At 45.2% G+C, this 15,562-nt stretch overlaps 1 protein-coding gene across 1 annotated transcript; it reads right to left on the minus strand.

The window, feature by feature from the left end:
* Positions 1-7,806: 7,806 nt before the first annotated feature.
* On the minus strand, positions 7,807-13,434 carry KLF18 (KLF transcription factor 18). The gene is given in 6 exon segments (XM_057499449.1): positions 7,807-8,492; positions 9,062-9,520; positions 9,637-10,099; positions 10,133-10,519; positions 10,522-10,615; positions 10,617-13,434. Coding segments are annotated over 6 exon segments (1,749 nt in total). The 5' UTR covers positions 10,787-13,434; the 3' UTR covers positions 7,807-8,316.
* Positions 13,435-15,562: the final 2,128 nt, after the last annotated feature.

Consider the following 15,562-nt stretch of genomic DNA (forward strand, 5'->3'; position numbering starts at 1 on the left):
ATTCTGAAGAGGTGCCGAACTGTCTCTAAAGTGATGACTCCATTTTACATTCCCACTAGCTAAGTGTGAGTTCCAATTCCTCCATTTCACTAATACTTGTTATTGTCCATCTTTCTGATTATAGACACCCTGGTGAGTGTAAGGGGCATTTCACTGTGGTTTTGATCTGCATTTCCCTAATGACTAATGCTATCTGAGCAAACTGAGCATGTTTTCATGTGCTTATTGCCCACTTGTGTTCTTTCTTTGCAGAAATGGCTATTCAGATCCCTTGCTCATTTTAAAAATTGGGTGAGTTGTGTTTTTATTAGTGGGTTGTAAGGGTTTTTATGTATTCTGGATACTCAACCCTTATCGGGAATATGATTTGTGAGTACTTTCTCCCATTCTGTGGGTGGTATTTTCATATTCTTGATGGGGTCCTCTGAAGACTCAAGTTTTATATTTTGCTGACGTTCAGTTTATCTATTTTTTATTTGGTTGGTTGTGCTTTTGGTGTCATATCTAAGAAATCATTACCTAATTCAAGATCATAAAGATTTACCCCTATGCTTTCTTCTAAGAGTTTTCTAGTTTTAGCTCATATTTTTTAGGTTTTTGATGATTTTGAGTTATTTTTGTGTGTGCTGTGACTTCATTCTTTTGCATGTAGATATCTAGCTGTCCCTGTTTCTCTACTGATATTCTCTATTTGGTAAGACATCATTTTCATACTTTTCTTTAGTTATTGGGAAATATTTAAAATAGCCAATTTAAATTCTGTTTCGTCAGTACAATGTGTGGGCTTCCTCCGGGACATTTTTTATTGAATACTTTTTTCCCTGTGTGTGGGCCATACCTTTTTGTTCCTTTGCATGTCTCATAATTTTTACTGTTGTTGAAAACTGGACATTCTTATATAACATAATGTAGCAACTCTAGAAATGTGATTCTGCCCTTCCCCAGGGTTGGTGGTGGTTATTTATTATTGTATCTGCTTAGCAACTTTTCTGAACTAATTCTACAAAGGCTGTATTCCTTTTCATGTGCGACTGACCACTGACGTCTGCTCTGTCCCTGTGTGGTCAGCTAATGATTGGACAGAGATTCCTTAGATGCCTGGGAACAGTGAGTCTCACAGCTGTCAGTTGGTTCCCTGTGCATATCATGGTAGCACATCTTCAACATCCAATAAGATGGCAATTGATGACACCATCCTAGCCTTCACTCCTGCTTGCGCAAAGCCTCAAGGTCAACCAGAGGTGAGAGCTGAGGGCCTTCTCACGTCTTTCCCAAGCACATGCAGAGCCCTGGGCATGAGCACAGCCCTGTGTGTGGAGGGGAGCTTCCAGATTCCCAGGAATATGTGGGAGTTTTACAAAGTCTCCTATGGACGTCTTATTACCCCTCTTCAACTTTTCATCTTTTCAGTTAGCCTATTTGTTTGCTCCCAATTATTGCCCACTGCCTCAGGCAGGTGTGATGGTCAACAGTCGACTGTGATCATTTTCAGTAAATGCCCCCAGAGGAAAGGCTGTTTGCACCCTGCAAGCTCTGAGTCAGGTCAAATATAGACAGCCTTGCAAGCTGGGGTCCTGCAGGGAATCAGGTCAAATAATGACAGTTCCCTGGAAATGGTGCTTTAAAGGAACTCCAACCCTGTCCTTTTCTCTGCAGTGCTGTTGGGCTGCTAGTTTTCACCCTGACTGCAGGCTGCTGGCGTTCCAGGTTATCATGGTGCTAGGGTGGATGAGAAGAGGACAAACTGGAATGCCACAAAGCTCACTGTTCTTACCGATATGCAACCATTTTTCTTCAATACATGCTCCCCAGATTGCTGTAGGCCTTTGATTAATTTCCTGCGTGCTGGCAGTGTTGATTCTAATGATGTTTGCCAGTGTTCCGGCTTTTCTGGAAGAGAGAAGTTTTGGAGGTCCTTCCTCCACCATTTTCACTGACTTTACTCTTTCATTGTTTTAATTGCACTTCCAAAGTATGAATGATAATTAGATTTCTTTTCGTGTATGTATGGGCTTTTTTCTTTTTGAATTGTTCACAATTCTGTCCATTTTCCCTCTGGGTTTTGGTGTATTTTACCAATTTTTGAGAGTTTGCTAGTTAATCTTTTGATTTTACCTGTCTCTATGTTTTTAACCATGTGAGAGATTTTTATTTTCATGCAGTCAATTTTACCAACCCTCTTCTTTTATTGCATCTGAATTTGAGTCAGAATCCTTTCTCTAAATTTGTTTATAGGGGAATTCACCAGTTTTTTTTTAGTTGTTGTAGGGTTTCATATTTTACTTTTAGATACCTGATCCATTAGGAGTTTATCCTTATGTATGGACTGAGATAGAGATCTAATTTTAGCTTTTGCTAGTAGGTTCAGCAGTTGTTCCCACACAGTTTCTTAAAGTTCATCTTTGCTCCAGTGATTTGTCACTTTTATCATATTCTTATTTTCCATGTGTACTTGTGTGCATTTATGGACTTTCTGGTTTATTCCTCTGGTCTATTTGTGCACTCACAAGTTCCACATTGTTCACTGACCTTGCATCCCCAGCCCAGTTTGGTGATCACCTTCCTGCAGCCTGCTCGATGCTGACTCTCCACGTACCAGGCCTGCCACCCACCAGTGCCCTCAGGCCCTCTGTGAACTCCCCAGGTTGTTCCCTGACCGCCCCCCCAACCCCTGCACTCAGCCCATCATGGACACACTGCCCACCAGCACCTCTATTCCTTCCTATGCACCTGGACGGTCTGCAGCCACCTGCACCCTGGGGGGTTGCCTCCTGCCTGTTCAGTGACTGTGGACCAGCTCTGCTTCCCCAGTGACCACAAATCAGCAGACTGACCATGAGTTGCCTGGCCATCCTCATGGGGAAGCTGCTTTCCCAACACGGGACTTGATTATTGTAGACGTGTAGCCAGGGCACTGATGTTTTCTGAAAAGAGTTGCAAGGAGTCACATATGCTCAGGTGCATATTTGCTTTTCCCGCCCAGTTGCCTCCTTCAGAGGCTGCCTTACTGGGGACCTTAGTGAGGCCCTTCACTCTTAATCAGTTCTTTTCCACTGCTGGTCCTTCCTCCCCTTCCTTCCTCAGATAACCCAGGTCTATAAAAAGGCAGGAGCTTTTCCTGCGGGGCATGTTGGCAGGGTGACATCCTTGCTGCCTTCATTCACCTGCCCCTGGTCCCACACTGCTCCATGGGGAGAAGTGGAGCGGTGGAGCCAGCCGCTCTCCTCCTCACCCTTTGCTTGCACTGTCACAGTAGGTGAAGAAAGGCTTGATTTTTACCTTCAGTTTGTCTCGTCTTAATTAACCATTTTGGAACCTGGCAACTCAACAAACTGATGGAGCGAGCAGGGTGGCTTATTGAACACAAAGCTGTTCGGAAGGGAATAAAAAAACCTCAGGGTCCCATGGGGCACTTCCACTGCTGTGCCAATGGGTCTTGGGTGGTGCTAGGGGTCGTTTACAGGAACGGATCAGTTCTAAGGGGAACCATTGGTTGTCTTTCCCTCTCAACTCTCTGTCTGGGCTCACCCAGGGGGTCAAATTGGAAATCCAACAAAAGGAACTTTAAGACTGCAGGGGAAGTTGGAACCAAAAACTGTCAGAGACCCTGCTAAGTGCATTCCATAACTATTGGCTTTAAGCAGGCCCCTGATTCCAGTGGACATCCTGGGATGCCATGTGTTACTGAGACTCATGCCTTTAAGTGAATGAGTGTCGAGTCCTTAGGGATTGCTTTGTCCAGTGGTCCAAAGAACTCTAGAGACTTGGATAGTTTGCTTCCACAGTGAAAAAGATTATCTTCCTAAACGTAGTGAGGAATAGGGGTGCCTGGTGGGGTGCATTGCCACAGACCACCTCTTTTGAAGTGTCCTGACCACAGCTACTCTTGCCTAAGGAGGAAGGAAGGGAGGAAGAGCAGCAGCATCTAACACCTTCCTCAGTGGGAAGTATTTGGCTCTGAGATGTTTGGCCCCGACAAGGTCCTTGTTTGGACCACGTTTGCAGAGGCTGTAGCACCCCTGCAATCTGTCTTCATGATTTCTTGGTTTTCCAGTGAGGGATTGAGAACAGGAGGAGGTAAGACTGCTAGCCAGGCTCAAATTTCCAGCCTTGTCCACACTGGTCACCAGACCCAGTTAAACTTCCTCATGAGGTCTGGTCATTCGCTCCATTACACAGTCCAAGTCTTGACTGACAAATTCCTGGACATGGAAAAAGTGGCCACTGGCAAGAAAACAGATTGATCAGGGGAAAGAGGGGCGTAAGAGTAACAATCTGGCGCCCTCTCCTGGGCACCCTGGGTAAAGGCCTTCCCCAAAAGGTGGTTACTCATGACAGTCTCAAAGGAGATTGATGGGCCAGAGGAACTCAGGACAAAGTACCAACTGTGGGGCACCTGATGAGCAGCGACTCCCAGGTGAGCCTAGAGGTGAAGTGAGCACCGCCAATCTTACCTGGACCTCTTGGCATTCGAAAATGAACAAAACTGGGGGGCAGGCCAAAGTCCCTCTGTCCCCATAAGAGACTGGAGACTATTTGCCAAGGTCAAGTTTCAGTGGGGATGAGGGAAAGAATTGCATTTCTTGCGCCTTTGGCTGCTTGTGCCCAGGCAACTGATCCCTGAAACCCTGGCTTCTGGGTGAGGGACAAACAGATAAAGCTCTCTCTTTCTGGGTTTGAGATCACCACTGGGACCCTTGCCCAAGCCCAGCTATGAGTGGGTCCTTTTGGGTCCCTCCAGACACCCTTTGCTATGGCTCCCACTAGTGAATGTACTGGAGGTACAGATGTATTGTCTATTTGTATTCCTACTGCCTTTGCCCCAAATTCCTGCCAAGAATCGCTGCATTTCAGTGGGGCGTGTGGATGATCTGTGAACCTACTCAGTTACCTACCAGCACCTAAAAGGTATTGGCTGCTTGGAGACAAAAAAAGAAATAACCATCCACTTTGCCAGTCAAGGCAGCTGAAGTTCTCCATGAGACGATTCCTCCATTCAATAGACCTGTTTGGCTTGTGCTCAAGGCCTAGGATATCTGGAGACTCACCATTGATTACAGGAGGCTCGGTGCCACAGCCCTGATGGTACCTGATCTCATGACTGACAGAGGCTATTGCCCAAGGTGAGGAAACTCAGTATGCACCAGTTGATATTGAAAATGCCTTTTTTAGCAGGTCCTCTCTACTCAGATGATTAAGATCACTTTGCCTTTATGTGCAATATGCTGTGATTCACCTTTAATGTCCTACTACAAGGCAACCTAGATTCTCTGGCTCCACCATCAACACGGCCTGGAAAAAATCCTGCACCTGGAGGGAGCACCAGCATTTGTCATACTGATGGCATCCTCCTGGTGGGCCCAGACAAGGGCACTGCCCAACCAGGACTGAACAGCCTACCGACCCACAGGTAACAATACAGCTGTACCATTAACACAGGTAAGGCACAAGGACATAGTATCCAGTGAAAGTCCTGGGTATTATCTGGGAAGGAGCATGACCTCTCATGCCAATGACGAACATAAAGGAGGTGGTTTTGGTGGGTCTCTTTGGCTACTGGTGTTCTCACATAATCCATGTTGGGATCTTAATGGCATTTGTCTACTGGGTTACGAGAAAGGCTGCTACCTTAGAGTGGAGGCCCTCCAATGGGCCACCCCAGCCACCCTTCCTTGGCCCCATGAATCCACATTTGCCTCTGGGTTAAGAGGACTCAGCAGCTTCTCAATTTGCCTACTGGAGCCTATGGCAGAAGAACAGTGCCATGGGCCAGTGGCCCTGTTTGGCTTTTTGATCCATAAACTCCTGGAATTGGCTGAAAGGTACACACTTTTTGAGAAGCAATTACTGGCCTATTAGGGGCTTTCTGGTGACTGAAATGCACCAACTTATTAATGTGGACATGATACACTGCCACAACTGTATTCTGCAGGGGCAAAACACTTCCCTAAATGTTAACAGTCCTATTTCTGGAGGACACCACAACATCTGGAAGAGGGGTGCAGGATCTGCCATCAGAGCCATTTTGGCTGTCCTGGCAGTGGCCTTCTTGTTTACCTACACTCGCTCCTACTGTTGGGGTCATCCAATTAGAAAAGGTTGTCCTTAACCCTCACTGAGGTTATTAATGATACTGTGTCAGCCTTGGAGTCAAGGAACACCAGCTCCAACAACTTGGCTTGCATAATGTTGGCCTACTGCATAGTCCTGGCTCCCAGCTGGCCAGCCAAGGATGGAGGTCTGTGAATTTGCCAAAACCTGGAGGAATGAACTTGGCAAAAGAGAACGGTCTATTAAGAGGCTTAGACAGAAGGCCTCTGGCTCTCTAGAGTAGATCCTAAGGCGCTATGGACATCTTTTTCCAGCTTTTTAGCCCATGGGGCCCATATCTATCTTCACTTCTCCAGGCAAGCCTGATTATCCTACTGGGAGTGACTTTGATCGTGGCCCTCACAATGATTCACCAGCATGGTCCCGACATCTCAATGTCTGGCTCATTTGAGTCCAGGATGGGGTAGCCTATGCTTCTCGCTCAGGCCCTGGAGTTGAGAAGTCCAGTTCCAGGTCAAAAAATCTTATTTGTCATCTTCAGTTCCAACCATAGGTCATTATAAGACTTTGCCTGTGAGTCCTCATGGGGGGAAGCTGCCCTCTCCACACCAGACTTGTTGCACAGGTGTATGGCAATTTTCTGAAGGGAGTTGCTGTCCAAGGCTCACCACACGGGCTGGCCACGCTCATACTCATACCTGCGTTCCTAGCTTGGGTGCCCCCTTGCAAAGGCCTCCTTATTGGAAGCCCTGGCCAAGGCACATTTTCCCCATCTGACTCGGTACTTTTCTGCTCCTAGCCCTTTCCCCTCTCCCTCCCTCTATTCCCCAGCCATAAAAAGTAGGAGTCTTTAGTTTGGGGCAGTGAGAGGATTCCCCCCATCTGCACAGCATGCCACTTAATGCTTGTCTGGCCAATCTCATCCTCCAGGGGAATGATGGGACACAGGCAGGTGGGTGCCTCTTCTTTTTGCCTGTTGCTTACTCCCCAGCAGTAAGGAAATAAAAGCTAGATTACTAGAGTTACTCTCAGTTTGGCTCATTACTCTAATCAAATGTCTTGACACCTGATGGCATTGCGTGATGGACTCTCACAGATGTTCCCTTTTTTTATACTTACAACTTATATATATTATTTCATATAGTATCAAATATAACATTAAGGTATAATTTTCAAAATGCTGTCCGAGTCCCTCAAAGACTCAGGGGATCTAACTTCTGGGCCCTCTGTGAGGTGAGAGTGGGTGGGTCAAGAAGAACCTCAAATGCTGCTGGGCCCACTGAAGCCCTGGGGATTTGTGGTCTGCTTCCCTTTTAGGGCTTTGGGTAGAAAGGGCTTTTCAAGGTGCTCCCCTTGGAAAGGAGGAGTGGGATAAATCACATCTGTGTCTTTACCCAAACCTTTTTGCCAGCGGGATGTTTCACAAGCTGGGTGTTGGAGGGGAATCAAACCCAGGCTTGCGGGCAGGGCCTGCAGGAGCTGGGCGAAGGAGCTAGTCAGGAGGGAAAGACCTCTGCTCCTCGGGAACAGTTATGAAGCCATGCCAATGAAAAGAAAAACAGATCACAGGCCACTGCACCTGCAGATCTGTCAGCATAAGTGATCAATAGAAGGGCAAATGATCCTTACCCTGGCAGCCAGCATGTGACCACCTCTGTGCCAGTGCCATCACCCACTATGTCCTTGACAGCATAGTGAGAAGGCAGAGGGGACAGAGACACTTTGTCTGAGGAAAGAAACGGCCATGACAGCAGGTTCAACTTTTGAACAGATTAAGTACTCATCCAAGTGAGTTTTATTTAATCCGAGACCATTTTACACTAGAAGTGGTCAAGTATTCCTCTCCTCAACCCCATAAAAATGGAGCTCCAAAGAGACGTGAGCTCAGATATAGAATGCTACATTCTTTACATATCTGAACTATGTATATATGTCAATTGTTGACATATATACATTTTTACATGTACACACAGAGGTGAATGTACAGAGCAAGATCTAGAAAGATTATAGCACACGACAGAAGCAGCAGCCCCTGGAGAGGGCAGTGAATGAAGAGTGCTTTTAATTCTATTGACATGCACACATGTATTCCTTGTATGTCTTAGGAAAAATAAATGAAAATCTTAACTGTTTATGAATAATATTAAGCACCTACTATATGCCAGCACAGTGCTAGGGGCTGGGCAAACAAAGGCTTAGCAGGGAAAATCCTTCAGCTGTACTCATTTCTTCATAGGCTGATGGGTTTGTAGTCATGGACTAAAATTATTTGTGGATTCTTTGGTGCTGCTTTAAGTGATCAGATTGTGCAAAATTCCGGTTGCATTTAGTACACAGGTAGGGTCGCTCTCTACTCTGCTTTCTCCTGTGTCTGCCGAGCTCATCTGAACGGGGGAGTTTCCACGTGCATCCCTTCACATTGCATTCGTAGGGCTTCTCCCCTAGACCAGAGGGAGAAAGAGACTTGTCATGCTTCAAGGTAGCAGGGGACACGGAAGTTGAAAGTGAATGGAGAAGAAAAAGGTTTGGGGCATGTTGGTACTGCAGGAGAGCAAGAAAAAGGGGACTGGAGGAAGTGAGTAAATGAGGAAGACAACGAGGGCAGCATGAGCTGGAAGGATGAGAGGAAAACTATGAAGGAGGGAAAGAAAAAGGAGAAAACAGGAGATGCAGGGGTCAGCAGGAAAGTCAGTGGGGGAATAGGAGGTTGAGAGAGGGGCAGTCTTGGACCAAGTCAAGACCATTCCTAAGAGGTAAAAAAAAAAAAAGCCCACTTAATCCCACCATTCCAGCACAGTCAACACTGCAGCTGGGTTGGTTCTGTCTCTGAACTGGGGTCTGTCTGTCCCTAGGACTGTTGTATCCCCCCCTTTCAAATTGGCCACTTTTCTGGGGTCTTTTGGGGTTCCAGGCTTGGAGGTGTCAACAATCTCATATGACCCTAAAGGTTTGTAAAGGCACAGATCTTTAGTCACTTGCCTGTCATCTCTATCCCTCTGCCCTCACTCACCAGTGTGTCTGCGTTCGTGGATTCGGAGTTGGGAAGGCTTTGCATATGATTTCCCACAGTCCTGGTATGCACAAGTGTAGGCCTTCGAAGTGCCAGGTTTCTTTTGGAACTGACATCTCTGGGTTTTGAGATCACTCTTCTGCTTTTCCATGGATTGCCATTGGATCAAAGGGCAACTTGGAAAGTACGGGACTCCTGAGCACGGCAACAATGGTGATTGATCTGGCAATATATGGCCTCCATAGAGAGTGTGGCCATCAGAGAAGGTCATCATACAATCCCCCTTAAAGGTCATCTGACCCCCACAGAGGGTCTGGTCCCCACTGAAGGTCATCTGGCCTCCATGGGACATCTGGTCACCACAGGTGGGCTCCATCCAGCCTCTATAAAGGGTCTTACCATCACTGGGGGCCCTCACCTGGCCCCCAAAGATGGTCTGGTCATACTGGAGGCCTTCACCTGGCCTCCATAGAGGGCCTGGTCATAATTAGGGGTCTTCATCTGGCCCCCACTGAAGGTTATTTGGCCTCCATGGGGATTCTGGTCATCACTGGGAGTCTTCATCTGGCCTCAGTAGGGGGTCTGGTCCCCACTGAAGGTCATCTGGCCTCCATGGGACATCTGGTCACCACAGGTGGGATCCATCCAGCCTCCATAAAGGGTCTTATCATCACTGGGGGCCCTCACCTGGCCCCCAAAGAGGGTCTGGTCATCACTGGAGGCCTTCACCTGGCCTCCATAGAGGGCCTGGTCATAATTAGGGGTCTTCATCTGGCCCCCACTGAAGGTTATTTGGCCTCCATGGGGGTTCTCGTCATCACTGGGAGTCTTCATCTGGCCTCAGTAGGGGGTCTGGTCCCCACTGAAGACCATCTGGCTTCCATGGGGATTCTGGTTAGCACTGGGGGCCTTCATCTGGCCCCCATAGAGAGTCTGATCACCACTGAAGGTCATCTGGCTTCCATAGAGGATCTTGTCATCACATAGGATCTTCAACGGGGAGTTTCCACGTGCATCCCTTCCTCCACTAGCCCCAGTAGTGGGTCTAGTCCCCACCGAAGGTCATCTGACCTCCACTGTGGGTCTGGTTATCACTGAGGATCTCCACTGCTCTTTACACGGGGTTGTCATCTGGCTCCCATCTAGGGTTTGGTTACCACTGAAAGTCACTGTATGGCCCTTGGTGAGGGTCTGGTCACCACTGAATGTCTTCATGTGGACCCCTTTAAGAGTTATTATCTGGCCTCCATAGAGGGTCTGGTCATCGCTGAGGGTCTTCATCTGGCTGCTTTCATTGGGGATTGTCATCTTGTCTGCAGTGGTGGTTATCTTTTGGCAATCAGTGAACAGTGCCTTTGGGTTGTCATTGCCATCTGTCATCAGGGATGTTTCTGCTGATTTTCTCTGTTCAAAGGAGGTCATCTTTTGGTCCACAGAAAAAAATCTAAAGAGTCCAGGGGGAATGTCAAGGCTTTAACAGAGGGTACTGTTTGGTTCTGGACAAGGACTGTCTCAGGGATGCTAGGACATGCTGAAGCCATCACTGTGGGCCTCGGGAGTCACCACCTCGTTCTGGGGTGACTCATGTTGTCCATCCTCATCATGGACAGTCAGAGGCATATAGAGCTGTGGCTCTGGGACAGCTGGGGTTCTTGTCTTAAATGTCTCAGAGAGGTCCTGAAGAAGCTCTTCAATTTCCTCTACTGTCTGAAGGAAAGAATCCATGTAGAATTAAATGTCTTTATGTTGCCTGATAACTGAATTAAATCTTCAGTTGTGGGATCCTACAAAAAAGAAGTTCAACTACTCAGCTCAAATCCCAATTCCACACACCCTTCCTTTCCATCCCTGATGACCCTCTCCTAGTCTAGCCCACCATCATCTCTTGCCTGAAATCTCATGCAATTGCCTCTTAATTGGCCCCCCAGGGTCTGGAATTGGCTCCATCCAGTGCCCCTCACACCAATACACAATCAGAGTAACATTTTAAAAATGCAGTTCTTATCTACTCCTACCTACCAGTGGAGGTGGAAATCTAGATGAATTTATGAATGCCCCATTATCTACAGAGATCTTGCCTCAAACTTTTTCAAAGATATCCTGCCTCCTCAGGCATTGACTGGATATTTGGTTAAACAAATGAAATTTCAAACATATTATCTCATTTCCCACCATGACCCCAGAAGATGGCAGCCACTATTAATCCCATTTTTAAAAAAAGAAAACAGAGGTCTTCCAACTTGGAATTGCACCCCATCTGGCTCTGGGTGGTCACAGACCTGTATCCACTGTGGAAATTTTTCCCAGAGACTTTCCTGGGTGCTCCCAGGGCTTCTAGCTTCCTGATAACCATCCTGGAAAGCATCAGTTTCCTGCAACCATTCAAAGAAGTAGTTTTAGAGGCAGAGGCCTAATGTGCACATGACCAAGGTTTATACTTCTGTTCAAAGTGGCCATCCATATACTTCCAGGTTTCCTATACATCTGGTATCAAATCTTGACTCTCAGAGCAGAGAGCCAGCCACATTAATTCCCCCAGGCAGTATTCAAAGTGTATGACTGGACTGCCATTGCATGTGGTGAACTGAGAGCACTCTGAAGTACTCTCCTACACCAAATCCATAGAAGTGACAGATGGCTTTATATTTAATTGATGTACATATAACTGCTTGAAAATAAGGCAGGAGCCATGCTACTCAAGCTGTGTAGCAAAGCTCAGGCTGGAGGAAGACCCCCGCAAAGCAAGGGCTTTTGCAGCTGGCTCCCCCTATTACCCACCTTGACTTTGTTATTCTCCATTATACTGTTGGCTTTGCTTTTGCTTGCATTTTTGCCAAAGACTAAGCCAACCTTTGATAAGCAGCATGGAAAGGAGAACATAAACTTCCCAGAAGCTTTTCAGGACAGTGCTCCTGAAGAATAGAACATGCAGAGGCCAGATGGCGATCCTGGCATAGAATACCAAAACCTGCAGGTAGCTAGTCAAACATTGACTACCCCATCTCCACCTGAGTGGGAATGCCCCCCTTGTTTGCAATGCTAGTGAGATTAGTGATGAAGAGTTCTAAAGGAAAATTAAGGAAATAGAGTTAAGAGAGATTACTGAATAGAATAACCCTGTCTGACACTTAATCAATCTTCTCATGTTTTCTTCCATCTGCTACTTCTATAGCTTTCTTCTTCCTTCCTAATTACAGCCCTTTACTAGAATTCGTGCCTCATACATGAAATTACCAAGTACCATAATTATTCCAAGTGGTAAAGATACCTCAAGACAAGTGCTGGGCATAGAAGTCACGGAGCATAAATCTGCAAAGTGAAAAGCTAACCTTTTCAAAGAATATGGCTTCTCTCTCACCAGCTTTACAGCTCCCTGTATGGCCCCGGAAGATGGCTGGTTAGCCAGAGACGGGTAAGATTCCTCAAGGGAGGAACAACCTAAGACAGGCACAGTCGCAGGGGGGCCATCAGGTGAGAAAATGGGGGCCAACAGAGGTGAGGCTTAGAACCTCACCCCCCCAGTTTTGAGAGAAATCTGCTACACCCGTGGACATTTCGTTGCCCTTGTCTAACTTGGATTAATACCTAGTCTATAGGCACAGACCTGATCATCTACACTTGCTTTCTTACAGCACTAAATCATGCTTTCCGTCTTTATCTTGCATCTATCTCTATGTAGGATTCACATATAAAGTAGAGAAATCAAATGAATAATCATATCTGACTTGATTGTTTATAGTTCCTAATACATGAGTAAAATAGAAATAGTTTTTGTGATATGAGTGCCCCTGCATTATTCACCACGTAAGAGATTGTTTAGTCCCTACAGTGATGAGGCCATGGGGACCTGCATAGTAGACATCAGGGAAATTTTGGTATCCGCCCAGAAGAAAGAGAAATATGGATAAGGTAGGGAAATTTATTTTGCTGCCTACTGTGTCCTATGAGGGCACATATATCTAATTCAAATGTACCCATTGCATTAGAAATATAGATGATGATACCTGCCTAGCTAACTGTAGCAGTGAGTGACCTGTATTTCACCCTGAGCTGATAGACTCCATAGTCACTGCTTCATGCTGCATGCTTCTGCAGTCACATGCCTTATTTAGAAACTGCATTGCATAGAAATGAGAGACACAATCAGGTACATGTTGCTAGGAAAAGTTTCAGTCAAGGAACAGAAAAAGGTCACCTGTCTGACAGTTGGCTAACCACGTATAGATTAGAAGGAAACAGAAAGAAAAAAGCTTGCCTATGCTTGTTAATCAAAAGAACAAATAAAAAATAATCATATCCTTGTGCAAAATGGTATAAATAAAGATGTCATCGGCACTTTGTCGAGAGACCTCCTTCAACTGACTCTGCGTCCTGTCTTTCCATGCACTGACTCCGTCTCATCCTTTCCGGCAACACCCTCCCCACTGCAGGAGCTGGACTCCTGCAAAAATAAATGGAATTTTCAAAGCCACTGTGTAAGCAGGGGCCACTGTCACTTCAAGGTATGGGCTCAAGGCACCTCCATGAGGCCAGTGCCACTGTGGAGACACTATTGAGAGGAGCCATCAAAACCTAGGGATTCTCTGAGATGATGGCCTCATTAAATGTCAGCCTCTCATAACATCTTGCTCTTGTATTTCCTTTCCCACCCTTGTAATAGTTTAATTCCTATCTACTCTGCTCCCCTGGCCACTGGACTAGAAGGTCCTCAAGTCCAGAGAACTCTATTTCATCCTGTGCAGGTTTGACAGATCCTGCTAGGAGGACCTCAGAAAACAGGAACCCAGTGAAGGACTTTGCTTACTACTCCTGCAGCTTTAATCTGCATCCAGGCCCTAACACATAGGTTCTTGAGAAAAGAGATCGATCCCTTCTGGCTTTAGGAACTCTTAAATTAGTCCTGAATTTTCAGAAATTATGTCAGCAAGATGGTGGAATAAAAGACACCATTCATCCCTTTGCACACACAATATAACAATTAGATAGCAATCCACAAATGAAAATAGTCTGGGGAGGGCTCAAGGATACAATTAAGAATTACAGCAGCACAATGGAGGGGAAAAAAAACAGCGAATAACCCCACAAAGGATCACTGGAATATAGTTTTGGCTGAGACATCTGGAGATGGTTAGGAACAAAGAGGAGTGGAGGTATCAGTCACAGCCACACAGCAGGCGTATATACACAGCCATGTAAGGACACTAAGAAAAGAAAGCTAAGGCCCAATATTCCTGATGATAGCATAGATGTAAAAATCCTCAACAAAAAACAAGCAAACTGAACTAAACAGCACATTAGAAAGAACATATCATCAAGTGGAATTTATCCCTGAGTTGAAGGGATGGTTCAACATACACAAATCAATAAATGTGACAAATTAACCAAGAAATGAAGGATAAAAATCATGACCATTTCAATAGTTGTAGGCAAAGCATTTGACAAAATTCAACACCTTTTCATGATAAAAACTCTCAACAAATTAAGGGTAGAAGGAATGTACCTCAACATAATAAAGGCCATATATAACTGACAGCTAACATACTCAATGATGAAAACTGAAAGCTTTCCCTCTCACATCAAGAGCAAGTCAAGAGTACCATTGTCACCACTTATATCAACATAGTACTAGAAGTCAGTCAGAGCAGATAGGCAAGAAAAAGAAAGAAGCAGCATCCAAATCAGAAATGAAGTAAAATTGTCTCTGTTTGCAGATGGCAGGATCTTATGTATAGAAAACCCTAAAGATTCCACAAAAACACTCTTGAAATAAATTAACTCAGCAAAGTTGCAGGATATGAAATCAACATACAAAAGTTAGTTGTATTTTTCTAACAATGAACTATCTGGAAGAGAAATTAAGGAAACGATCCCAGTTACAGCAGCATCAAACACAGTAAAACACTTTGGAGTAAATTTAAGCAAGGAGATGAAAGACCTGTACAATGAAAACTGTAAGATATTGGTGAAAGAAATTAAAGACAAAAATAGATGGAAAGATATCCCTTGTTCTTGGATTGAATGAATTAATATTATAATGTCCATCCACACTACCCAGTGACCTAGAGATCAAAATTTCAATGGTATTTTTCACAAAAATAGAAAACATAATCCTGACAGTCAGATCAAACAATAAAAGACCCAAAATTAAAAAGCAATTTTGAGAAAGAAGAACAAAACTGGAGGCATCACATTTCCTGACTTCAAACTACATGATAAGACTATAGCAAGCAAAGTGGTATGGTACTGGAATAAAAACAGACACAAGGACCAACGGAACTAAATCAAGCGCCCAAAAATAAATACACACCTATAGGTCAACTACTCTTTGACAAGGGTGCCAAGAACACACAACAGGAAAAGAATAATCTCTTTCATAAAGGGTGTTCAAAAAACTGGATATTCTCATACAAAAGAATGGAACTGGATACCTATCATACATCTCACAAAAATTAACTTGAAATAGATTAAAGACTTGTATTTAAGACTTGAAACCAAAACTTT

The sequence above is a fragment of the Manis pentadactyla genome, chromosome 4 (genome assembly GCF_030020395.1).
Source record: "Manis pentadactyla isolate mManPen7 chromosome 4, mManPen7.hap1, whole genome shotgun sequence".
In the NCBI taxonomy this organism is placed as follows: Eukaryota; Metazoa; Chordata; class Mammalia; order Pholidota; family Manidae; genus Manis; species Manis pentadactyla.